The sequence below is a fragment of the Dermacentor silvarum genome, chromosome 1 (assembly GCF_013339745.2).
Source record: "Dermacentor silvarum isolate Dsil-2018 chromosome 1, BIME_Dsil_1.4, whole genome shotgun sequence".
NCBI classification, from domain to species: domain Eukaryota; kingdom Metazoa; phylum Arthropoda; class Arachnida; order Ixodida; family Ixodidae; genus Dermacentor; species Dermacentor silvarum.
In genome coordinates, this window is record NC_051154.1 from 93,236,664 (window position 1) to 93,264,282 (window position 27,619).

The 27,619-nt window shown below is 48.2% G+C and overlaps 1 protein-coding gene across 1 annotated transcript; it reads right to left on the bottom strand.

Annotated features, from left to right (window-relative positions):
- Window positions 1-22,186: 22,186 nt before the first annotated feature.
- Window positions 22,187-23,632, bottom strand: LOC119432498 (CCAAT/enhancer-binding protein delta). Its single transcript, XM_049670976.1, has one exon. The coding sequence runs from the start codon at window positions 23,379-23,381 to the stop codon at window positions 22,401-22,403; it is 981 nt and encodes a 326-aa protein (XP_049526933.1). The 5' UTR covers window positions 23,382-23,632; the 3' UTR covers window positions 22,187-22,400.
- Between the last annotated feature and the right edge of the window lie 3,987 nt (window positions 23,633-27,619).

The window sequence follows — 27,619 nt, forward strand, 5'->3', positions numbered from 1 at the left end:
GCAGTCCCCGGGCATTCAACTGGAAGATTGCTGCTTTTTGGACCTCCTCCCGAAAAGACAGTTTCTGGTGAGCCATGATTTACTAAAGGGGTGCCAGCACCGGACTTAGTGTGTCCAGTACTTGCAGTGCACTTTTGGCTGACGTTGTGTGCATGTTGTTCAGCAACACGTGAATGGAATTCATTAAGGATCGCAGTAGCGATACCACTTGCTGATCTGTATGTCGCACCTCATCCGATGGAGCAGCTTGCTGTACTGGATGCGGTACTTGCTGCTGTTTCTCTATAGGTTGTGTACTTGGAAGCGGGGGCCATTCATTTGTAGAGAGACGTCTCGTAGTTTTCTGCCATCCCGTGTACGCGTTTGCTGCGCTGGGAACTGCAGGTGACTTTGTTACTTGAAGAGGTAATGCATTTTTCGAAGCTGGCGCAGTCCTACGTGAGGACCGTCGGCGGCGGCGGCGTCTACGTCGCACTGTTTCAGCGAACTCCTTGTGGGTGGAACTGTCCCTAACCATTTGTTTGAGCACAGAACATTCGTTCCTAATCTTCGGGCAGTCTTTGGAAGAAGCACTGTGAGCGCATTGACAGTTAGGGCACTTCAAAACAGTCGCATTACAGTTTTGTTCTGAGTGGAGCTCGGCGCATCGGGGACAAGTGGCTGAATTCGTGCAAACGCCCTTCACATGGCCTGATCCTCTGGCAGTTATAACATTGCAGCGGTTTTGGAACAAATGGTCGAACCGGGTGGCGGAAGTGGCCAACCTTCACGTAGGAAGGAAGGCAATCACCCTTGAACGTTTTCACACAACGTGTCTTACCAAGACGGCCAAGCGTGCACAATAACGTTGCTCTGACTTGCTGGTTTTATGAGCACTGGAAGGTCTGCATCAGGGATCTCAATGTCATAAATGACTCCTGCAATGTGGGGCGGCAGGTCCCACAAAACGAGTGAAAAGTAAAGAAAAGCAGAGAGACGGGCAGGTTCTGTTCCACAAAAGAAGCACTTCGTCGTCGTCTCATATAAAAGTTATGCGATAAAATTTATAACTTCAGTACGAGATGCGCAAAAATGGGAAATTTTCAGCGATTCACAGGCGGCACTAATATCACTCTGCAGCCCAAAAGCAAGAACAATCAGTGATAGTATAATAAATGAAACACTTAAATATCTCACAAAGGCAAGCCAAGCGAAGCATGAAATAAGATTTCAGTGGATACCTGGACATTACAACATTCCTGATAACACAGCAGCCGATGAAGCAGCACGAGAAGCACACCTCAAAGATGATGTGGTTTCGCTCCCAATATCAAAAAATGAATTACGCTGCATTATAAGGGCAACATCTTTCAAAATGTGTAGAAATACGTGGTTTGACCAGAATTCTGAAAGATCTGATTTGTACAATATCGATCCGCTTATTGAATTCAAAATTCCATTGTCATTAGACAGAAATATGGAAACCCTTATTCATCGATTAAAGCTATGCACTGCCTACAGAAAAAAATTCTTACATTGGCCGCGCGGAAACCGCCGAATGTGATTGTGAATTCGTAGATGAAGATATACATCACCTCCTTCTAGATTGTCCACATCACGACGCACCAAGATGCCGACTTAAATCAACTCTTATGACATTAGACCGCAGACCTTTCAGTTTAAGAAACCTTCTGGGCAATTGGACAACAACGGCCTTGCAGAAGAGCGCTTTAAAAGCAATAAAAACTTTTCTCGAAGACAGCGGCATCGTTGGCCGTTATTAACACTTATAGTGTTCCTTTTATTTTAACGTCGCTGTATATATGCATGTGTTTGTGAATTATGTTATGTTGATTATTCTGTTCTGACTAGGTGTGATAATGCAGTTACACTATGTATGCACCATACGCTGACTAGAGACTGTCTTACATTAGGGACTGTATTACATTAGATTACAGAATGTATGGTTAGGTGACAGTATTATTGGTATTCTCGACACTTTCTTCTATAGTGTCGTGGAGTTACTTAACTTGTATATTGTATGTACCACGTATTTTTTTTTTTTTTTTTTACGTTGCAGTGTTTCTGTGAAAACGTTGCTTGACAAGTATTTTTTTTATGTTCTGTTGCTTGTATGAGAAGGTCGTTTGACATGTAATCTTGAATACTGTATGTTGTAGGTTAGATACATTCATGAGCTCAGGAGTAGCCGGCGCCTTACTTGTGCGTCAACATCTCCTTATATCATATCAATAAAATAAAGAAAACAAATTTTAATAAAATAAAAAAAAACGTTTCCTCTTTTTTTTTCATTCTCTGTTTTCTGTATCTTTACGCCGCACATCTTCCTACCACTTTTCACGCGGAGACGCATCTCTCATTCAACAGTCTTAGACACTCGCTCTCCCTAATGACGCAATCCTTCATAACATCAGGTGTAATTTCAGGTGTGACGGCAGCATCGTAGCGTGCACAAACAGGTACTGGGAATGTCCGCAAGGCCTCACGTCAGCCCACGTTATCGCGCACTACCTCAAACTTGTCGTACACCCGTAACTCTGTTTTTCATAATGGCCGCGTTTCTCTCACCTTTATATTTGGTTACGTGTTCATATTTTTCTGTATAATCCTTACCTTCTTTATTTCACACTTCTACATACTTGTATTCCTCAACGCGCGGTGTTTTGTGTAGCTGAAATGGCGATCGCCCTATCGGTGGTACCTTAGACACCACAAAGTCTGGCTTCTTAGCGATGAACCTAAAACCTGTATGGATCCATGGATGGATGAATGCTATGAGCGTCCGCTTTGAAACGGAGTGGTGGGTTGCGCCACCAAGCCCTTGTTCTTATTTTGCCTAACGTCCCACGTATCTTTCTAAACAAAAGGAAAGAAAAAAGGATTCCCAGCATCAAACTTTCTGAACCACTACTGGGAACTCTGTTTTTGCATGCCTCCGTTGTTTGTGGTCTCCCTACTTTTCTGCCACCAAACCTCCAATCACCTCTTACTAATCTCTACTTGGGACATGTTTACTTTCCCCCTGCTATCCCTGAACCCAAGGGCTTCAAGGAGGCCAGAGGAGCATCAACCGACTAAATACATTCACCTGTATGGACCATGGAGCACCGCCACCTATACGTCAAGCGCTGCGAAGACACGCCTATCTTTCCGGCTATACTGCTACTATATAGCTGGTGGGAATGCGTCTGTGTGAGTGCGGTATGTCATGCGCGTATGCTTCGTTTGGCTTTCATCTGGAGTAGTATGATTGCTATTTGCCCCAAGCAGGCCCCATTCCTGCTTCCATTAATAAGGTTCTCTCTCCATCCTTCAGCACTGAAGTTTCTCGTTTGAAGCAGGCTACCAAAGTCTGTGCATTATTATTATTATTATTATTATTATTATTATTATTATTATTATTATTATTATTATTATTATTATTATTATTATTATTATTATTATTATTATTATTAAAGTGAAGATAAAGGAGGGAGCCTTTGTCAACGTACGGTTACTACGGCAGTACCTTGTTATTATCTCTTCCAACATCTCGTTACCCGCTATCCGAGTACCGCTTAGCACTAGAAATCCTTGCTAAAAAATGAATCAGTTCCAAGACTGCACCACATACGCATAGCAAGCTCTCGTTATAACGCACTGGTAGTTTGATAGAAAGTCGAATGAAGTTGCCAACCCGACAGCTTTTGCTTTTATGAATCGCTTTTACAATGCTGGGTTCCCTTGAATGTAAGAGCGGCGTTGCGGTCACCGCCGCACTCATTGCGACTGGCTCCTTCAAGACCGCGGGCATCGAGGCCCGATTAAAGGGTCGCGATGCCTTTGGCCCGGCGGCGCTTCTCCGAAGTGGCGCATGACGCGCGGCTTTCGGGGGGGTCGTGGGCCCGTGCTGGCTCGGAACCAAGGGCCCAGGCCGCTGCATACAAGGACGGACGGGCCGTTCAACCTGGCGCCGTTATAAGCCGGCCTTGCCCCTGACCTCCCCCTACTGCAGCCCCCTGAATCTCGTGTGAGGGACCTCTGTTGTGCTGGGCGCACGATCACCTTGATCGCGTGCCCGATCTGCGCCGTGGGGTACACTGATCGCGCATTTGAGCCCGAGCCAAAATGCAGTGCGTACTCATACAGCGGTTTCCTGAAAATGTTCGCACATGTCTTCCTCCAGGTCCCTGCCATACTCACGCTGGGAACCAATGTCGTTATGCGCTTATTCCGTATGCATAGTTGTACATTGTATGAAAGTACGGACTGTAGTGTATCGTAGAACGTGTTCGTAGCGCTTACATATAGCACTCTATACTGTTTCGACAGCTGGATGCATAAGCCGCATATCCGCAGCCTGAATTGAAACGATGGATGGAGCAGGCATGCGATGACATAAAATACTCTCTTCTTTTTTATTCTTTTTTTTTCACATTGATCAAGGTTGTTTACAACATTCGTTTAGACGAGTGAAAGGTGTGGGCTCAAGCGCAGAGTTGGAATGAAAAAGAAAGTACGAGATAGAGTATCGGAAACATTTACGTACAAAATAATTATCACCACTTCTTCGTCAAAGCTTGGAGCTCTACATATAGGCAAGTGTAGTGTTAACTGGGGTATAAATGGAGAGGTTGGAAGCAGCATATACTTCCGGCTACGTCCACATTGCTTACCGCGAAAAATATGAATACGCTCTAAGGATTTAAAAGAATTGTAAAACACGACACTTTAGCACTCGCAAGCACTAACGCGCACCTGCAAGAGAGAGAAAATAAGACAAAACATCAACAATGAAAGCGAGTAAGTGTACATCAAATAGTCCCTAATATTTCGAGCATATGCCCCTACTACTGAATAAGTCTTTCACGACAAGAGAAACTATCATTTCAAAGTAAGTCCATCTGGTCATGATTGTCCAGGTGTGACAATGGGTGATTACCCAGCGCCGTAAGTTTGTAGTGAAGCTGGCACCTATGTTCGGCATAAAATTTGTAGTACAGCAGCACGTGGAACATGCGTCTACTTCCGCCACTCCACACGGACACGATGCGTAGCTCGCACGATGAAATTTAAATAGAAAGTTATTAGTGTGGGCAACACCAATGTGAAAGCGGTGAAACAAGGTTTCTACACTTCGTGGCAACGATGGAACCCAGCCTTTAGGACGCAAACACCAGGAGAGAAGTAGACGGACACACGCTGGGACTAGCAAAAAGTTTAATGAGAACAACCACACAGAAGTTCGCAGGGAAGCCAGAGCGCGCATGCGTCGTACATACCACGTGACTCTCAAAGAAAAAATACAAAATAACAACTAGTAACCACATTTTTCTCAATAAGCTATCTCTTTCTTTGACAGCGATAACGAGGGCACACTAACACATTGATTGTGGTGTTTTCGGATATGGTACGCTTCAATCAGTTCTCTTTCGTAACGTGTGGTTCCCCTGCCTATAATTTGTGTGTCTTCCAAAACAGGCGAGCAGCCGCACACTTGAGAAGGCAGGTTTGCTCTTCCTCCTAACGTGACAGACGTTTCGTGTTCTTTTAAGCGGATAATAATACAACGCCCCGTCTGGCCTATATACACGCGACCACACTTCAACGGCATGCGATAAACAACATTTTTGATGCAAGTTGTGAAGTTATGGCTGGTACTGCAGGCACTCCTAGGTTTACGATTTTCAATCCTAGCACATAGACTTGACATCTTGCATGGCACCGAAAACACAACACGAACGCCGTGCCTTGTGGCAACTTTTTCCACATTGTGGGAAACCTTCTGGATATACGGCATGACTTCCATTCGCTTCGGTCCTCACAGGCAGTGTTGTGTGCTCTGCCTTGTGTTTCTTTTTTCAACTTTTTCAGTTTTGTCTCGGCTACTGCCTTGAGAACAGTGTCAGGAAAGCCGGCCACCTGTAGACGCTTATTCTGCTGATGAAAACTTTGCTCCATTGAATGATGGCAGCTTCTAATGAGGGCATTGTTGATGCAGAGGGTAGCTATGCCACGCTTCACTAGTTTAGAGTGCGACGACTCGAATGGTAGAAGCTGTTTCTGGGTACAAGGCGCATACATCCAGCAGACGTGACCATTGTCAGAGAAGGTTGGTTTTAAGTCTAAAAACCTAATAGCATTGTCTGATGCCAGTTCCATCGTAAAATTCAGAGCCTTCGTACATGCTCTGAATGAGATAAAAATATCGCTTGCAACCGACTCTAGTTCCAAAGGGTCCTTCAGGTTTAAGAAGATCAAAAAGTCATCAACATACCTGAAGACCTTGACTACCCTATCGTCATTTAAAGAGCTGCTCAAAGCATTGTCAAATATTGAAAGAAAAATGTGACATAGGACGGGTGCCACACTAGACCCTATGCATATACCATTTTTTTTTTTTTGCACAAACAATTCATCCTGAAATTCACCAATCGTCGACGATAGGTACATGGCTAGAAGTTCCAGGAAGGAATCTTTCCAGGAAGGAAAGAACACGAAACGTCTGTCACGTTAGGAGGAGGAGCAAACCTGCCTTCTCATTGCCGAGTGTGCGGCTGCTCGCCTGTTTTGGAAGACACACAAATTATAGGCAGGGGAACCACACGTTACGAACGAGAACTGATGGAAGCGTACCATATCCGAAAACATCACAATCAATGTGTTAGTGTGCCCTCGTTATCGCTGTCAAAGAAAGATATAGCTTATTTAGAAAAATGTGATTACTAGGTGTCATGTAGTGTTTTTTCTTTGATTGTCACGTGGTATGTACGACGCATGCGCGCTCTGGCTTCCCTGCGAACTTCTGTGTCGTGGTTTTCATTTAACTTTTTGATAGTCCCAGCGTGTGTCCGTCTACTTCTCTCCTGGTGTTTGCGTCCTGAAGGCTGGGTTCCATCGTTTCTACAAGTATGTACCAACAGGCCCAGCAACAGACTCTTCTACTTCGTGGCAACTTGACAGAAATTTAGTACAGGCTTTACGGTATACAGGATTGACCTTGTGGCCTCCTAATTCATGCCGCAGTTTGTCTTCTCGTCGACAATATCCATGTTATGCTCCCAAGATTATCAGCGAACAGCATAATTGTGCATTCGCAGTGCTCGTATGCCCGTCTTGCCAATTCGCCTGCTCTGTTATTTCCAAACATGCCATTATGCCTAGAAAACCACCGAAAAACAATTTCATGACCACAAGTTCCTACAACGTGTGTAAGCTCCGCAAGTTTCGTAGTGGTTTTACTGTGTGCACTTTTGCCTTGAAGCTGCAGAGCCGCTCAAGAGCAGACTGTGAATCTGCGCACACAACCAATTTATCGAAGGTTAACCCATCGCAATAAACCTTAGAACTCTACGTTGAAGTAATGGCATGCCATACAAGAACACACGCGATGTGACACCACGCTTCCATGGCCAGACAACACACTTACAGAAAAATCGGGATCCGTACTCACGAAACTCTTACATAAAGGCGTTCTTACCCATTGACTATTAAGGGCACCTAATTTCATTACATTTCATTTGATTGCCTTAAATACCCCCGCAAGAAGGGTATTACATAAGGGATGGGTTTGAAATAACGCGCAATCAGCCACCACATAACTTCGAGTACAAAGGCGAGTACATAAAAAATTTTAAATGACTTGGGCAGATGACGGCGGCGACGTGGTGCAGAAGGTTATTCCAGTCTGTGTATGCTCAGCAGAAGACTGAAGCTAAAAAAATTGCCGCACGGGTACGTGGACGAGCTATACTTGATGGGGGACAAAAAAAAAGAACTCTCGTAATATTTGTGAAGGAGCTGCGGTATAGGGTTTGCCGTTACGTAAGTTAAGCGATCGGCGTAATAACGAAACGATCGCTTCGACGATGGCCAATCGCGGATAGCACTAACGTAAGACGTTCTGGTGGGCTAGTTGGTTCATAGCTTTTAGACGTTTATAAACTGCGCAAGAAAACGAAGACACAAGAAGGAAAACACACACGACGTCTAAACGTCTAAAAGCTATGAACCAACTAGCCCACCAGAACGTCCTACTGAAGTACATTTCTTCTCCTCTGGGCTCTATTTAAAAAAAAAAAAAAAAAAAAATCTGCGCTCGTGGTGTCGTGTGTGTTTTCCTTCTTGTGTCTTCGTTTTCTTGCGCAGTTTATAAACGTCTAAAACTTACGTAAGAAAAGTTCTCTGTCTACGCGTAGTCCCGAAGGAAGAAAAGGAGAAGGCCCGTGATATTCCCAGTGTGTGCGCCACCTGCTGTCCATAAATCCCTTGCTCAGTAAACGTTAGAGGAGGAGTGGTGTAACAAATGTATACGCTTGTGGTGCTATCCAGCCTTAAGAAGAGCCCTGAACCAGTACGTGCGAGGTGAGTGAAAGGAGTGCACTGTCGATGCAGGCTCCCACCGCTCGGAAAATGACGGAGCGCCAGTGCGAAACTTGTTGGTGCCAAGCGGCGAGCGCTCCGTTCAGGGATATCTGTAATGCAGGCAGGCACTGTGCGGGTCAACCAGACGTGTCACTAACACTTGGCTGTGTACATCCTCTCTAATTGGGCCCCGCAGTAGTTTGATCCGGAGCGGTTTATTTCTACTGACTATCTCCACATTTGCATGTTTCATATTTCATTTGGCAGAGCGGGAGTCTAAAGACTGCTGCGTTAAGTAAGCGCGTGCACGCGATTTCTAAACTTCCCGAGCACAGATGTCGTCCGGTGTTAACAGCGCCGACATCCCCTGTTACAGAAAGGCATTGCCCTCATGCGCGCGACTAACACAGTAACAGGACATCAAGTCCCGGCTGGGGCAGAATGATATTACGTGTACTTGTTTTCCAGTTTAAGACAGCGCATAAGCACCAATCGACTGCTCATATTCCGCGGTTCTACACATCTATATTGTTCCGCGCTCTCAGCTAGAAAAGAGATGATAATAATAATAAGTGAAGTTGCACACAATGTCTTTGCCTATTAAGCAGGGGGGGGGGGGGGGGGGGGGGGTCACCTCGCACGCCCATCTTTTTTTTTTTTTTTTTTTTTGCAGTAGGGAAACCATCATTCGCACTAATACGTTCCCCCAGCCTTGCTCTCCGCCACACTTTTTACCCTACCCAGCACACCGACAAATGTCCCTCCTGTGGAGGACACCCAAACCTCTACCATTCTACGTGGGAATGCTCCAAACCACCCGGCCTACCTAGAAAACCCAATGCCTCCCCATCCAAGTGGGAAGCCGCTCTTTCCAGCACAGCCTTGGACGACCAGCGATACCTGATTGACCCGGCCAGCCGGATAGCAGCAGCAAATGGGGCCCTGGTCCACCCTCTGGGACTTCATTACAAAACAACAAAAAGTTTTCTACAACAACAACAACTACTACTACTACAACTCCTACAACTACTCATTCGGCGTTGCCAGGTGCCGCTTAGCTACATTGATCTCACAAGAACCGGCGTATTCAGAATAATATGGCCGATACTTCTATTTTCTTTGTTACATGAAAATAGGCACTGATCTAGGGAAAAAAAAACACTACGAGAACTGAATTATTCTCTAAAAAAATAACCGTACAAGTCAGGCCTACATGACACACACTTGATATTTTAATCAGTCTGCCGTCAAGTCGCTGTGATAGTAAAATGCAGACTACTCAAAAGAGTCGCAGCAACAACAAACAGGCAAAAGGAGTTGTGCAGTTGAAAATGAACCATGATGCGACTCAGCGACATAATACAAAATGAGATAATGGAGCATTGACAACGAGACATTACCCATATTACCGCACAGTGTTTTTCCTTTGTGTTGCCGAAACCTTTAGTTTATGGGAAATTGTTTTTTTTTTTATTATATGGCATAAAAACATGAAACACAGACACAAAGAAATACACAAAGGAAGGGGTGAAGCAACAAGCTGCTCTGCTAAGAGCACAATGCCTGCCTTTCATTACAAAGATCTGCGAGGTGGAAACGCAAGAGGCCACCTTCCGTGCTATACGTCTGAGCCTCTGGATCCCATAGACATCACTGCCAAACCTTTCTTTCGCGTGGGGCTCCGCTCACCCTCCGCTGGTGGTCTATACTGAGCATCAAGTCACCACTGCTTACCATGCGCAAACAATTAACCTTACAGATCGCCTTAACAGAAGGCTCACTAACGTGTTTGCCATGAACATTTTCCGAAAGCCACCGAGTATGGCATGTCGCTCTCCCATATGTCACCGATAGCTACTCTCCGTTTTACCTGCTCTTTACACGAGCTCCTATACTTTGATCCTGGACATTGTACTACTTATATCTGCACCCCTGTCGCGGTACGCCCGCGATGCAATCGCCATGGCCACCCAGGCACGTCATATTGCATCTTGTGACCACCTCACAGGCTTCCCAAAAGCGCCGCTGTGATAGGCGTCACGTCCAGTTTTCATCTCTCTCTCTCTAGTGCCCCCGTGTTCACCACCGTCGCCGTGTAGTCCTGTAAGAACTTCTTTCGTGTTGTTCGTGTCTCTACGGGACCCTACGTCAGCTTTCCGATTCGCATATGAGATTGCTCCAATCGACCCTTGACCCCCCCATCGGTTAAGCAGAGAACCGTGGTCGTTCATTTCGCTCACCTTGAAGCCATACATTACCGCTATTCGCCAACAGGGACAGCGCTACATTGTGGGAGGGGTATATGGTGTCGCTGTGTACAAGACGAGGACACGAAATGTGGATGACGACGACGGGATGGGTTTGAAGTGCTAGCGATTTCCCGTGATGCCAGTGCTGCTTGTATTGTTGCATAACATAATCGCCGGCTTCCTTTTCGCAACAGTATTTTCGCTGATTTACATCCTTCGCTGCGCGGGAATCTACAAACGTGGCCAGATCGAGCTTTTTCAAAAAATGTACTCGTTTTTTTTTTCTTTATTTATTTTGCATTAATAATAGTTATCATAGCCTCAGCGAGAAGCTGCCGCAATTTATGACGTCCAAGAAATTTGGCGCCAGATTTTCAAGTTGAAGCCACCGATCTTTTTCCTTTACATCTTCTTCTGCCGATGGCCTGCGCTCTCCGTAAGACTAACTGGTACTCCAGAAATGTAATCGACCAACTCTGCTCTTTTCCATTAGTATCCTTTTAATTAATAGTAGTCCTGCTATATTTCTGGCAAGTTCATTTCAGACTGGAGCAGAGTAGACTGACGAGCTAGTTGGTACTGCATCTTAAAAACGGCAGCGCTTGACACAGGCAGGCCGAAGAGAGCAGGACCAGGCGCTGACTGTAGCAACTGATTGACTAGTTAGTCTACATTCTAGATATTAGTCAACGAATTCAAATTTGTGCATGTCAATAAGTTCATCTCTTTATTCGCAAAGTGAGACTAACAGCACACTGATATACTGTTCTTTCAGCCTGTCAATGGCAAGAGCTTCGATGATCTTTCTAGTAAGTCTATCAGCACTCTTTCCTAATACATGGCAGTCATGGAGCACAGGGCTACAACCTCCCGGTACTGCGTCGTCAGATGGCTTGTGGGTTTGTTTATTTATTTATTTACTTATTTACGTACTTATGACGCTTAACGTCTCAAAGAAACTATGGGGCTGAGGGGCCCCATAATGAAGGGCTCCAGCTTAATTTTGACCCCAAGGTTCTCTAACGTGCATACATGGAACTAGCCAGGCAGGTGGCAACACCCTGTACAGAATAAAGTTTTTTCCATCCATCCATCTAACGTGCATCTCAATCTAAGTACACGAGCGTTGTTGCATTTCGCCCCCATTGAAATGCTGCCGCCGCGGCCGAGAATCGAACCTACGACCTCGTGCTTCGCTTCAGAACGACATAGCCACTGCGTTTGTTTGCTTTGTAATTGCGCTGCCCGAGGCTTTCATTCAGGAACCTACCCGATGGACCACCCACACAGCGGTGGGTGTATATTCGGTGAACATTTTTAGCGTGTATCCGAAATCACAATTTTTGGGGCTTTCTCGGTCAATAATATACAGCCACGTGAAACTTTAGTAGTAATCCTGGTGACTATTATAGTTTATTTGTTGAAAATCGATGCATAACTATACTCATATTATATAGTTTCATACTTTTTTTTTATTTTTACCGAGCAGAAAGTCAATGTTTCTCGGTCATTGCATAAATTCCCGGGAAAAAAAGAAAAAAAAAAGCTTACTTTAGTCCACAGGCCCACGTGGAGCTATAGGAGAGCTTAGGAGAGGCGCCCCTGCCAGCCCGGCTGCGTTGGGGAAAGCGTGGCGGAATTCACGTGTCTTTTTCGCAAAGGAGCACTAGGACGAATGGGCAGAGCAGCTACGTCGTCATATAGCTACCGCGCTTCTGTCGCGAACGCGGGTTGCTATGACGACCGCTGTTCTACCATTGGCACTAAAACCCCTTTATTCTTTAGTTGTCACGCCTGCGTTCGCACGGTTCGCATCGCGCCCTGAGCTGACCGAGGCTTTGATATGCGTGCAACGCTGGCCACGCGCAGCGTGCATTCTCAGAACTTTCGCTTTGACGTCGCGTCCTGGAATGGCGGCTGTTCGGCGCAACGCAAGCGCGACCTCGGTACCACTGCGCCCCAGTGCGGAGGGTGCGAAGAGAGCAGGAGTGTCTTCGAGGAAGGGTCCGGCAGAAAGGGAGAAAGAAGATGGCCACCAAGGCGGCAGAGCATGCACCTCCGGCTTCAAAAAACTAACGTCAGAACGTTTTGTTTCCGCCGTCCATGAGGTTCAGGAATTACGATGGACGGATGACCTATACGCGCATCCCCTACGGAACGGTGTGGGGACTGAATGATAACAGGGGGAAAACCGAGGAGCCCAGATTTTTGTCAGTCACAACCATATGAAGTCAACAGATAATGAAGCCAAGGAAAGCATAGGGGAAATCGTTTTGTTGTTTTAATCAAATGTATAAAAATTATAAGGTAAATGGAAATGAAAATGGACGAAAAAACAAATTAACGCCAGTGGGCGACGAACCCACATTCTGCGCAATACGCGTGCGGTGCTCTGCCATTGATCTACGGCGACAGCTGTTCGCACGTCCACATTCTTGGGTATTTAGGTGTGTTGTTGCGATCGTGCGTTGACCCCGCGGAACCAGTCGCTCACGAAAAACGCGACGACCAGGGACATGGTAAACGAGTCAACGACCTCGTCAAAGACAGTTTCAAGTGCGGTGATTCATGGCAACCAGTTGGACACCGCCAAACGGGCTTGGGCGATTTGCGAAGTGACATTCCTTCAAACGACCTCGTGGTGCCTTTCTCTCCTGCCATCGCTTCGCCAGCGGGAATTGTGTGTCCTCGGTGTGTTTCCCCCTTTCCCTTTCGTGCACAGTGACGTGCGTGTGTTTTGGGCCGAGCTCTACTCGGAGGAAAAGGGCTGTAAACCTCCGGTTTGGCCGATGATGATGTCACCCTTTTCGTGACACCGAATTGGGGGAAGGTGACGGGACAAGGAGGACGGATGAGTTAAAAGACGAGACAGATGCTTTGTGATCGTCATCGTCAGTTTGAACTTGAAGTGAACTTCTCTGCATCTTTCCTATATGTTCTTGCAAAAAATGTAAATATAAATCTGTGTTCTAAAACGTCCTGAATGTCAGGACAAGGCCCACGATCCTTACTCCGACATGGTGTGTGAACTTCTCACATCTTCGGATCCCCGGTGGCAACAGCGTACAAGATTTGACCCTGGGAGTGTCGACTAGCGCCACTCATGGCCTTGGAGGTGGATGCAACCTTTTGACCACTGGCGTCACGTAGCGCGCGAAATTTAGGAGCAGGCGTGGGAACCGGTGCCACCAAGCTCGTCATGTTTACGTTACTGGTGCGTTCTTGTCAACCCTTAGGGGTCATTCACACCGGCGATTGACAAAGGTCGCGCAACCGACCACGACTTGCGACCAATGTTCACACTGGCAAGCACGAGGTCTGCCCATCGCCGTACCGAAATATCTCGCAATTGATGCCGTTCCCGCCTGCTCGCGCAGCCATCACTACGTAATATAAGCGTTAGCGTGTACAAACGTCTGTTCCTGCGCCGCTGATTGTTTCAGTATATATATGTTGTAGGATGGCGACTGCAGTTGCGCGACTGACCCAAAACAGTCGCTTTTCGACCAAAGCGACCATTTGAGACTATTTCCGATCGGTCTCTGCTTTTCGACCAACTTGGTCGTGCGACCTTTGCAAGTCACCAGTTTGACTGAACACCTAGGTCCGTGGTTCGTGCTAACAAACCAAGTATTCTTTTTAAAACAACAATACACTAAGGAATAGTATTATTTTGAACAGCTTCATTCTGTGTGTTCCTTACCTTCATGCCACAATGAACCTTTTGCAAGAATGTTGCTGCGCATACGCGAGAAAGGTATTTTCTAACCAGAACACTTGACCACAGGCTACAGCAGAACGAAGTATTGATCCAATTCAATAGCTTCGCCTTTACCATAGCCGAACCCTGCACACCCCATCTACTCGGCGAAGGTTCGGTGATGGTAAAGGGTATCGAATGACAACGATACATGCATTGTTCCCTCTGGGTGGCCAGCTGTGGGGTACGGGGTAACTAGGGTGACATGATATTTTCGGAGTAATACTCGGAAAGCCTTCGTGCTCGCGCTTCGTCCCAGGGATGCGGGAGGGGATCATACTTGAAGGAGAAATGCAGTCGGCAGACGAGACTTTTTGGCTGAAAAACCATCTTTCATGACAGCTGACCTAAATTTTTGCAAATTGTCTTTGCTCGATATTCGGCAATGTAAGAAAAAAACCGTAGTCCATCCAGTTTGTAAAAACAGGATGGGGATAGAGTCTTTCTCCATCATCGACGACAGAAGTCGCGTAACTGCAGAAAGCGAACATGTTGCGTCGCTTAGCGCTTTTACTACCGGGAACACTTGTTTTCCAAACACGCGGTGAGGCGCGAGGTTCCCGATTGTCGCGCAAGAGGTTGCTACTAAATTTGCAAATGGTACATTCTGAAGTCGTCTTTTATCATTCGACTGTAAAGAACAGCGGTGATAACGAGCAACCCTGGTGCAAACCTTCCGAATGTAAACTGCCTGGCCGTTACTTATATAGGCCTTCCCGTATTATATGCTTGTTATTATTCTGATACATTTTTTCAGTAACATTATGTTGCCTTCACCTATGAATTCGTCTCTATAAGAATGTTCCGCAAAGTTTTTTTTTGTGCTCACGTTTTATACGCACCAATAACATTTAGGAAAGCTAGGAATGTGGTGTAAGAAGCTTGACTACATACTAAGCAACACCTGTAGCGCACCTGAGTTGCAAACAAGCGCGATAAAAGAAAAATTATGGGGTTTTACATGCCAAAACCACGATTTGATTATGAGACCCGCCGTAGTGGGGGGCTCCGGAATAATTTGAACCACCTGAGGTTCTTTAACGTGCACCTAAATCTAAGTACGCAGTTGTTCTGGCATTTCGCGACCAGCGAAATGCGACCGCCGTGGCCGGTATTCGATCCCGCGACCTCGTACTTAGCAGCCCAACACCATAGCCACTAAGCAACCACGGAAGGTCAAGCGCAATTACCATCGGTGAGCCCCGCGCTATATGAAGTTCGTGAGCACGCCTTTGGGTGCAAAACGCCCAGAAAATCAGGGCCCAAATTCGCAAAACCTTTTTACGCTAGGATTGCTTGTAAGAGAAAATTCCCAAAAAAAAAAAAAACCTGATGCTGAACATATTACCGAAGGTGACTGACCAATGGCAAATAGCACTTACGAACGAAGAGCTTTGTGAATTCGGGCCCAGAAATCAGAAATCAAGAAAAAACAATTATACCTTTATTGCAAAGAATATCGATGTTTCTGTTTTTTTGTGGACTTACCTTCAGCAGGGGTAGCTGGCTTCCTCTGTCGCATGATTGCCGGCAGCACCGACGTGTCGACTGAACCACCAGGGAATCACGCAACCTTCTTTATGTGAAGCAACGCTCGACACCATAAAAACATTCTGCTGTGTGAAGTGCTGACGCCATGGGATTAAAAATAGGAGCTTATTTTTGAAGCTGAACCATTCGTTACGAGCTACAAGGTGTCGTGCAGCTATAGGTTGAATTCAGTCAATCATGGGGCCGGGCCGTATTCACAAATCAGTGCCGTATATATAGGATAGATTGTTTCGCAAAACAGGTGCCGGCCAGTCATGATAACGATCATGATATTAGCAAAAACGACTGACCAATGAAACAGCTCTAATAACCCAAAATGCTTGTGATTTCTGTTCCGGAGAGGGAAAAAAGTTGATGCAGCAGCCCGATTTGAGGCACGGCTCGAATTATGTTACGACTCTTCCGTTTCTTTTACCTAGGGATCATCGCTGGATCTATGTATCCGGTGCCGTGATGCATGCCTCTTATGATTCTATCATTGGGAGGGGCTGGCCAGTCGATGCAGATGTCGCTCATGTGAAATAAAGAAATCGGAAAACATTGTTCGACGGTTGCGCTCACGCATTGGTGGTATGAAACGATGTGGATTCAACCGAACGGTATACAGCGCGGAAGGACATCTTTCTTGTGGTCAAGGGTATCGTGATTGTCTCCAGAGAGTAAATGTTGGTAGAGTTAAGCACCTGAAAATAGCGGGACTTGGTAACACACCGTTTCAAAACCCGTGCGCTCGTCTTCACGCACCTCTAGCGCACGTATGGGTTTGTTATGTGCGCGAGACACGCCGAGTGCGTATCGAGCTTAATTCACGCAAGCGCTCTTCAAGCAAGCATTCTTCCCGCCAGTCAAGAAAGGCTGATCTCTATGCTAACCACGCCCGAGGCGTTCTTTAGTGTGTGGTTCAATGTAATATTTCCATGCGCGACGCTTATTAAAAAAGAGAGAGAGAGAGAAATCCGAGGAACCGACAGCATGTATTTCGGGTAATATCAATCATGTTCCTTTTTTCTTGGTACTATAATAATCGTGCAGCATTGCAGAAGGTGAAGCAAGGCATCAGTTAATCCTTATATCGGTGACCTGTCAAAGTACTGAAAGTTGGGCGAGTTGGTAGCTATTCATCATGAAAGTGCAGCGCACACACAAGAAACGAGGACACAAGGCAAATGTAACACACAGGCGCCTGTGTGTTAATTACCTTTTCCTTGTGTGCTCGTTTCTTGTGTGTGCGCTGCACTTTCATGATGGCCTGCCAAAGCATGTTCCTGCATAAAAAAAAGTTCATGATTGGTTGGTACCTTCATAGTATCAGCACCTTGACTGATCAACGCACAGGCGCCGGCCCGATCGCAAACGTCGCTTACGCGGGAACAGATTTGAAAAATCGTGCCCTGATTGGCTGAATCGGTATTTAGAAATCCAGAACGCTGAACGCTTTTAACGATGGACCAGTCAACCCTATGGTAAACCAGTGGTAGTCAGTAGTCGCTACTGCTGTTTCATTGTGGTAATAAAAGCTCTGGCTATAATATTGACTGGGATAACACACGTGTCATTGGCATTGAGCGCAACAGGATCGGACGCCTTCATCTAGAACCATTACAATTTCAAACGATTTTGCCTATGCTCGTCGGCCAATGACGGCATACTTCCAACTGCTTACTCGCGCTGTTCGCGCCATATCTTTTTTAGATTTATATTGCACGCAAACTTCACCTGTAACAATTGTAAACAAGGCTCCCGTACGGGAGCCGAAACATCGTTTGCTTCTTTTCAACTTGTGTTTCTTTGGTTGGTGTCCGTTATTCTGTGCCACCAATGTTCTGACGACACCCGCCAGCGGTTCCTCGAAAATGGCACGACATTTTGAGCGACAGCAGACGCTCACTTTCGCCCGATGCTCCCAGCCATGGCCACGCTCGAATATAGATGAGCACAGGCATCCCCATGTTGAAGCGTGCCGGTTCCCGGTCAGGAGTTGGTCACCATGGATGAATGCTAAAATGGAGAAACCGGATAATTTGCTATGTCAGCGCTGCTTCATCCGCTCAGTCCGTTAGCAGGCGCACTTTCCGCGCTGGTTGCCCACAGTGCGGTGATGAGCGCAGCATCCATTCCGCGCTTCGCCGCGGGACCAGCTGCTGAGAACCCAGCGCCAGGCTTGTTTGTATTTTTCGGCCATCTCGCTGCGAGCGCTTGCCGAAACATGATACGGGCGCGCGCTGCGGCGATCGCAGACAGGGAACGGGTTTAGTTTACAGCCGAGTCCTTGGACGACTTTTGGGCCATCTCCTTCACGACTTCGTTCCGCCCTTCTCTTCGTGTTCTTTTCTTCGGGCGCGCGTGGGAGTTTTCCTCGACGGTCGCACGAGCGGCCCTTGTAAAGCAAGCTACGCCACTTAACCGTAAAGAGAGCGAGGGATGCACCACTCGACTGCATGGAGAGTCCGGCACGCCAAATTCAGGCAGCAGTGAAGTTAGTCTGAAAGCGCTTCATCCAAGAAAAAGGCCTTTCCAATGGCGGCCCATGCGTTATCGTCTTTGGTCGACGTAGCCTCCTCCGCGATTCGCCAGTGCTCTTCATTACACTTTGTCAGACCGCGTCAGCCACATGAAGTACGAGAACTATAAAATGGACTTTTCCGTTATCCCACTGAGCGCCGCTTATCCATCCGTGATTCTTCCATACAATTCGTCACTCTTACGAGGATTAGCGGCGTATTGTGGACAAGCTTCTTCTCCTCGTTATGTTTCTGAAGGGACGACGCGATCAGTCACTTTGGCGGCACTACACGGATTTGGTGAGATGAAAGTATAGCGGCAATTACGACGCCTTCCTTGTTGTTACGACGAACGCTACGCTATACTTCAGCTTTGTCGGCGCACATCACGCCACCTTACAATGTATCGTCATATTGAAAGATACGTTCACCAGACTTTGTTCTAAAACGGGCGCTCGGGCGACAACCACCCTCCTTCCGATACGTAGAGAGAAAGTGATCTGTGCAGTCACCTGCATCCCCCGGTGCTCCATGGTCAGACCGTGCCGTTAAACCAACGCTTATGAGAACTATTCATTGCCGCACGACGCGAATCGAGACACGCGCGAAAGAACTTAGGCGAACATGTCCAGCAGAAGCTATACTGGCCGCATCATGGTCAAGGATACTCCAGCGACATTGAACTGCGGTAGTAGTATAATGCAAGCAGGAACGCCGACTCACGACCTCTATGCATGCGACCGCAAATAAATTCCTACTTCAACCTATATAGTATATGCAGTCGCGCTCACTGAACATTGACTAAAATGAAATATGGCATCATCGGCAACTAATACTGTTTTGAGCTAAGAGTCGAGCACTACTTTTATCGCTTTTAAGCGAAACGCGGGGAAAAAAATAATGTCATTCAGCAGAGGTAAGTGTACATATTATTCTGGAAAAGAGTCTTGACCGATGCATCAGAAGAAAAAAAGTAATATAAGCAGAAGAAAAAGAAGCATAAACTGTAAGAAATAGAGAGAAGTATTTATTTAAGAACGAAGAGGTTGACTCGATCCTCCATGGGAGCGGGCTACTTCAAAGCGTTTACGCTTTGTGAGCATAACTATACTTATAACAGTAGGAATGAAGCACAGAATAGACGACGGAAATCAACAAACCGCACACAACCCACCATACAATCTATGTACATGTATGTACAGTATGAATAATCCAGACTCTATACACACTATTTACACTATACGTGCACGGCGAAGATCCCTGGCACCATGCATTGTGAATGGAATATTAGAGATCTATCTCCCTCAACGTGTCATTTGGCGACGCATGCCAGCCAAGCTGGAGACAAGTATGTGAGCAGTTAAACTAAAGCGTCACTAACGGTCACGATTTTTTGTTACAAAACAAGGTTCTTAACAGCGAGCAGAGCTTTACTTTGATCGTGTATGTCAGAGTTGACGCACCCGTAAGATTACGATTAAACAAAGGTGATCTTGACAGCAAGGTAAGTCTTTTCTGTAGCACAAGCTGCTCGTTTGCAGACCGAGGACAATCTAGCATAGAGGTGGCCGACATCCTTCACCTGACGTCAAAATCCCCAACTTGGGACGACTGTGTGCGTGTGTGTGTGTTCTACCGCATGTATCCAGGTCCAGGTCGTGGTAATGACATGCGTAGACTGGTCATCTTCAGTGTGAAGTGCAAAATGTCTGAGTCATGGACCAAGTCTACAGTTTTGACAGTTTCATGATCCAGCTAATGTAGGTTGGATTTTGCACTTCCTCTCAAGAGAAGAATAATGTCAGCAGTTTATCTGCTATGTACCGCTACGCTCCCACACACCTCTAAATTCCAGGCTGCTTTCGTAGGACTAGCTGCTTGATGTATGCGTTTGCACTGGGGCCCATATAATGCAAGAATTGTCTTCGTCCGATTCTATCCATTTCTTATCATCTGTCCTGCTGAGCGGCTGATCTCTGCATTAGCGGGGACTCGGTTTTGTGCGAACCAATGACGAAGGGCAAAACTAATGGAAACTTGTTAGATAACTCGGGCCCTGATCAATATACATTCCCAATTCAATTGTTCACATAATGTACCAGGTAAAGTTTCATGTGCATATGATATTTCTCCTTTCCCTTCATAACAACCACACTTTTTTTTTCTCCCTTTCCATTAATATTTGCCCTACGTACCACCATGAGCACAGAAGTACTTATCCCACTGCCCCTTGCGTTTGTCGTAGTAAAATACACCTAACGAAACAGAAGTCGCCAGGTCACAGTGCACTAAAGCTGCTGCAACGAATACTGTCACGCCGAGTTCTGGAAAGTTTGTTTGCGTATCGGCAGGAGTAACGGCACACGAAACTACCGGAAAGGGAGTGCGGATTCTAAGCGACAAAACCGGGTTTGTCGAGCACGGTGGGGAATAAGGACAACTGCGAAGCTCACGTTATATATCTTCAGCAAATGTAACAAATTGAGGCGCTTGGCCATACGAATCTATGGCCGAATAATGCACAACGTGGCGAAGTGGCCAGTTGGTGCACGTTTGCAGGACAAAAGCTTACAAACAGAAAACCCAATTCTACAACAACGTAGTGAACGGAACAAGTAATGAGTGGGGAAACGCTGGATTTAAAACAATCGAAAGCGCTGGGCATTGCCATGTCTATACCGGTAGACCTGTCTATGCCTTGTTCTCGTGTATGCGCCGCCATTTTTCTCTGTACTTTTTTTTTTTTTCTCGGAATAATTTATGGCACAAGAAGAGACCGAATGAGCTCGGGCTTTTGAAAGAGCTGGACCGGTGTTAAGCCAGTAAGCGGGGTGAGACTTTCAGGGAGCGTGGGCCGGGCGCGCCCGTGACGCCGGCCCGCGGGCAGCCGGGAAACAGCGCTCGCGCGTAGATCGATGGGGGAGGGGGGATGGAATGGCGAAGAGCGCAGCGCCTAAGTTGCGGCCGCAATATTGCCAAGCGCTGAAACAGTGTATCCTCGGTATTGCACAAGGCCTGACCGAAAGACACAGCTGCACGGTTGCCCCTGGCAGCGAGCGGGACGCTGTCGCCTAGGCAACGCGCGCTCGGTGCGGAAATTCCGTCAGTGCGCGCGGCCGCGAGCGCCTTACGCTGACCCCGCGGGGCGCACGATAAGGGCCGGCCTTCACATTGGACACCCCTGGCGCGCGTCCGCAGCGATCAGCTATCGCCCCCTCTGGGGACCGCTGCAGCGGTGCACTTACCTGCAGCAGCTCTTTCGTACTCTGCGAACACACACAGTTAGCACACTATTGCTCTGGTGCCGAAAGCTGTCCTCGTGTCTCGCGCGCAACAGGAAGCACACCTACAGCAGCGAACAGATGGGCTCATCCAATTTCTGAGAAAGTTTTAGATATCTCAAATGAACAAATTACGGTACCACAAGAAACGTTTCCTGGCTTAGGAGGCATGCCAAAAAACTATACGAAGCAAGTATCACAGCAAAGGCTTATAATTCCCAAGCTACCACCTGACGTCATTTAAGAATTTTCAGTGAGCGAAGTGTACAGGAACTAGGGAGCTGCTGGTAAGCAACATGTGATGCCGTGCTGGTGTTGAGCCAATGGAGCGCGCGGGATCATCGAGGAGACGCGGCGGCAGGCCCTATAGAGCCTGCCACCGCGGCAAGCAGCTGGCGCGCGCCAGCAGGCGTCGTGTCTGGGGCACAGCGCCGCCGCTCGTTTGCCCTGAGGCCGGGGCTCCGAGCGGCGGGCGAGAGACACACACACCGGGGCCAGCGCTTCGATGAACGGAAAATGGACTTTAATATTGATATTGTTTTTCTTAAAAAAATAAACGGTGCAACAGTACTCAACGCAAGACGGAGGGGGCGGCAGTCTGAATGAAGGGGGTGGGGTACGCACTGGGGGTCCGCCGCGAGCCGGCGCCGGCGAGTCCAGGCCCGGGGGCCCCTTTGTACAGCTGACTAGACACGGGGCGGCCCGTGGGCGCCGCCTAGTAGCCCTGAAGCGAGCGCGCGATCTCGGAGTCGACGTTCTCCGGCGGCACGCCCACGTTGGTGAGCAGCGACTTGAGCACGGCCAACTCCTTGGTGAGCAGCTCGACCTTCTTGCGCAGCGAGTCGTTCTCGCGGTTCAGCTCGGACACCTTGCGCTCGGTGTCCCGGGAGCGCTGCTTGGCCTTCTCACGGGACTTGCGCACGGCGATGTTGTTGCGCTCGCGGCGGCGGCGGTACTCGTCGGAGCCCTTGTCGAGCAGCTTCTTGCCGGCCGAGCTGCGGTGCGGCTGCGGCTTGGCGGGGGGCGCGCCCAGGGGCCGCAGTCCGGCAGCGGACGCGGCGAGAGCCCCGTTGTGGTGCGTCGGAGGTCCTCCGCCGAGCCTGTGCAGCTGCGCTCCCTGAGGTGGCGGGGGTGGCGGTGGCAGGCCCAGGGGCCCTTGGGGCGGCGCCAGACCATGCGGCTGACCCGACGAGAACACGGCCACAGGCCTGAGCGTAGGCGCGGCCGAGGGGGCCCCGCCGTGCAGGCCCGGAAAAGCGAGCAGGCCGCGGCCGTAGGGCTGCTCGCGGCAGCTCGAGTACTCGGCCTGATCCAGCGGTTCTTGCTTGATGCCGAGCCCCGCCTCAGCGCCGTACCGGTGCTCGTTCAGGGACCCACCCTGGTGGGGCATGGAAAAGGCCTGGCCACCGTAACGCTTCTGCTGCTCTGTCAGCAGATCCGTGAAAAGAGTCTCCTCGAGGCTGCTCGACGAATGCGCCGAAGAAGAAGAGTCAGCGATGAAGCCTTGCAGATCGAATGACAATTCGGGTGTGTTCAGCTCGGCCAGGTCCGGCACGCAGCCGTCCGAGCCCAAGTCAAAGGCGCCCAGCTGAGACCGCGCGCCCAGCGCAGCGTTCAGCACCAGCGACGGCTGCTGTCGAGACGGATGCTTGAGGTCCTCGCTGCTCGCCGACTCATACAGATGGGGCGAGTCCATGCCGGACGACGCGTAACATGGCGAAAGTTGCACGCAGTGCTCAAAGTCAAAGCTTTTCCGCAGCGGAGAAGCCGTCGTGACCCGGGGGGCGCTGGCCAGTGACCACTCCACACACTGCCCTCGCCGGGCGCGCACCCCGACGATGCGCTCGGTCCTCGAATTTGCCGCGCGCACAAGTCCACACTCTCCGCACAGATTACTCAAGGCTGGCCTGCTTGCGCGACCCAGCCGAATGCAACGGTTCCCTCGGCGCCGGCCACGCACCACATTTATAGTGCGCCGCACTCTTTCGCAGCGCGCACGGCCGCCGGCGTGCGCCGCCGCGGTGTCGTCACTTTGCGGCGCGCTCATTGGCCGCCGCCAGGCTCTCCTCTGACGCGTGCGTGACGCTCCTCGGGGCGGGGCTGCCTCTCCCGCTGGAGAGGAGGACTCCGCTCGTGGCTCGCCTTTTTCCAACTTTCCCTAACATTCCGGAGCACGTGCTGGCGCCGAAGGCCAGGCTTGCCCCGCTCAAAAGTCAATTAGCCCGCGGAAGGGAAGCCCCCGCATCGATCGGACGCCACGTGAGGCCGCTTGGAGACAGCGCCGCTGGGCCCTGGCCAAGACCGGGCGGCTAAAAGCGCCCAAGGTCTCGGCCCGGTGGTGGCCGGGGAGGGGGGGGAGGGGGGGGTTCGCCACCCTTCCGCTTCCACCCGCTCTGAATGAACACTGCGCTCCAGGGGCTCTTGGGACCGGGCTCTCCCGTTTGGGACACACCTGGGCCCGGACAAAATTAGCAACGACACGAGTGCGCTAGTCTCCACGATTATCGCTGGCGTCCGAGCGAAGCCCGTGGCACACCGCATAGTTCGGTGCGAAACAGCGACCTGACAAGTTCCGGAGCAGGTGGAAGCGGCAGGCACTTATGCGATATGATTTGCCACTGCGGGCATGCTGCAGAGACGCAGAATTACGGGGATATCTTTGGGCCTCATGATAAAAGCTTAGTCGTCAATATGGTCCAACAGTCAAAAGTGGTTCAGCCCGCCTTTTTCGCATTTCCTGGCTTTTGCCACACTGCACACAATACCTCGCTGCAATCTTTAGTTTCCTCAGATTTTTATTTTTTTTTTCTCTCTCCATCGCCCGCATTGGTGCCGTCATTCATGCAACATATCATTAGCAGAAAGCCGCGCGGACGCACCTGCATACCCTTCAATAGAATAGAAATCTCTCAATATGTCTTTTAGCCATATTAGTACACCTCTCTAAACGGCTATGCAGTTGTATTTTTCCTTACACACTGTGAGACGATTGCTTCTGACGAGATCCCTTAAATTGAGCATGTCTCATTAAAACTGTAGCAGGGAGTAAATGGGGGCTAACTCTACAATCAGTGAATATACATTACGTCAATGTTCGGCTGGTCCTGCATCCACTATTTCTATATATTTGTTAGGAAGCTCTAAGTATGCTTCCAATTGCCCTCCTCGCTTTTCAACTACGTACATAGTCCTGATAGCATCAAGTGCTTAGGGCTCTCGCGAGCACCCCCAACCCCCTCTTGTTCCCACTCCTCCGAAGAAAGGAAAATATGCGGCTGACGAGTACCCTTTTTGGCTCATTGTATTTGGTACAAAATTCCGTCATTTACTCTCCGCAGCATAAATATAATTGTCTTCAATTTTAGGATTGCTACGACTGCCTATCGATGCTGAAGCTGTCTAGCATTTGTCGTGTTTCCCGGAAAGCATACTATCTTGGAATAAAATATAAAAAGAAAAGAGATAGAAAAGGAACACAAATGTCCGTTCCTCTTTACAGCGGGGCCGCAAAGGTCAGGGATAGGCGCGGCCGAGAGACGCAGCTCCTTGGACGGATACGCACGACAGCCGGAGCCAGTACACTTTCACCCACGGCCCACTGGCGCGCTGTTACATTACGCCAGCAGGCTACTCCGCGTAATGTGAACGCCCGATGACAGGTTCGTGCGCCGCGAGTTCGGCGAGCGCGCTTGGATCCGGCGGTCGCTCTTTCCGCGGGCTACGAGTCAGTGGCGCCCTCGCACGCCGCCAACAGACAACTTAGGCGTCGTCTGCTGCCGCTGTTGGAGGACGCGCAGGCAGGTGCTTTGTAAGCACTCAACACGGGCCTGGCCGAATTCTGCTTTTCTTTTCTTTTTCCCCGGACACATATTTAAAGATACCAAAGCCTGGGAGCAGAAAACTAAGCTCTTGCATCCGCTTGAGAAGCAAGCTACGCGACAAATAGTAAGGCCCCCTCCTCCCTTTCGTTTCAGAACACAAAGGAACCACAAAGCCCGGCCACAGGGCCGTCATTACTTTCTTTCAATTTGATAATCTGTAATTCTGTCCATAAATGCCTGCCTTAGAGGCGACAATAACATCGTCACCTGCGTGTGTGACATCCCGGACTCCTGTGTCCCAATTGGTGAGCTGGGAACCCGAAAACGGAGGTTATTTATTACGGTCATAGCCGCGTGCTCTATGTGTCACGAAAAAAGAAACTGAATTTTCTCGCGACATAAACCCACAGCCCGAAATTGACGAAATCAATGCTCAAATCGCACGCACAGACCTTACAAACATCGATTCTTGGCTACGTGCGCATACTTGCGAGGAAATTATAACAGTGGTTTTCATATTCCGAAAACTTGCGAGCATCTGCACGTAGAAATGAGAAATAGACAGAGGCGCAAAATCGAATGAGTATGCACGCACCTCGCTTGAAATCCAAGTTTTGAGTAATCCCTACACTAAATAAAATACCTGATGTACGGAGTCAATCCTAATCGCAGTCTGTCTGCATTAAATAGCTCACTCTAAAGAGAGCAAACTTTATAATGGTGCACATTTACCATCTCAAAAGTAACCGGCGATCACCTCCTTGGAAAATTGCAAAATCGGCCCGAGTTTGGATGTTTAAAATATTTTAGTTTTTCAATCGTAGTAAAATTTACGGAAGCGAACCATACGTTATACGTCACCAAGCGTCATGTTACGATTCTTAGATTTTAATGAGTTCGATGCTACATGAAGATCTAACGAAAAGTAAGCAGACTGTTATCAATATTTAACGTAAGAGGGCGGCGATTATTTGTGAGTGTAAACATGTGGACCCAGAGTGTAAGGGCTGCCGTGTTTAGTGCAGTGCTCAATCATCATCACTCATCGCACCTTTAGGTCCCCGTTCCCCCTCTCCCTGTGCAGAGTAACAAGCAAGAGAGTGCTAGCTCAGGCCGACCTCTCAGCATTCCTTTAAATAAATTATCTCTATCTCTCAATTTGCATTCATTAAAACGCGCTCGAAAATGCGCGGTTTTCAAGTCATGAGAGGGCACAGCTGTCACTGGTGCGAGTATCGGCCCGGAACAAAAAAAAAGGGAACTTTCGATCTTTATACACTGAAGTCGATGCGCATTCAAATATTACAGGACGATATCAAACCCAATCTTGCATGAAATTAAGTACCGTACCTGTCACGGAGGTCAATATTCTACATTGACTCAAACACGCTCGAAATTAAATTGTCGATCATTGCTGTCAACGGCAATCAAAGAGCTAGGTCTGTAGCTTCCGAAATAACTTTTGTCACATCGAAGCGAAGAAACTGGGGCACGAAAAACGTACGATTGACAATCTGATTTTGCCGTTCATCACCTACCAGATAAACAAATTTATCACTGGATGGCTGTAAAAATTTATTTCTGTTGGATGACCTGTTTTGGGGCTAGTTGGTTGATAATTTAGGAAGCTATTGCAACACAAACAAAAACGAACACAAGATCAGACACTACGGGTGCCCGTGGTGTCTGGTCTTCGCTGCGATCGTTGTGTTTGTTTTTATTTGCGCCGCAATGGCTTCATCATATTTCTGTGGCATTGTTATTTTTGAGTATGATAGAGTTACATTCACTCATGTGTATACCTTGCGTGCACAGAAGGGCACGTGTCCATAAAATGTGCACACAGTATCTGCGTTATGCTACTGCCGCGCCCATAAATAAGGACAGGAGACATATTGACTACTAATAATTTATTTGTGTCCTTTACACAATAAGCTCAGAGAATGCCGCAACCACCACAACTCGTGTGCCCAAGCATGGACAGCAAAGACAGTTACAAAAAGGAGAAACTCTCTCTGTCCACAGGTAACAAGCCTCGTTGAAAAATTAATGAAATGAACGCACTATACAAGTGTTTCAGCTTTATGGAGTGTCACATGCCCCAGTGAGTGAG

Excerpts from the sequence above, each read along its gene's own strand:
- LOC119432498 (XM_049670976.1), bottom strand. The coding sequence starts at position 23,381 with ATGGACTCGCCCCATCTGTATGAGTCGGCGAGCAGCGAGGACCTCAAG.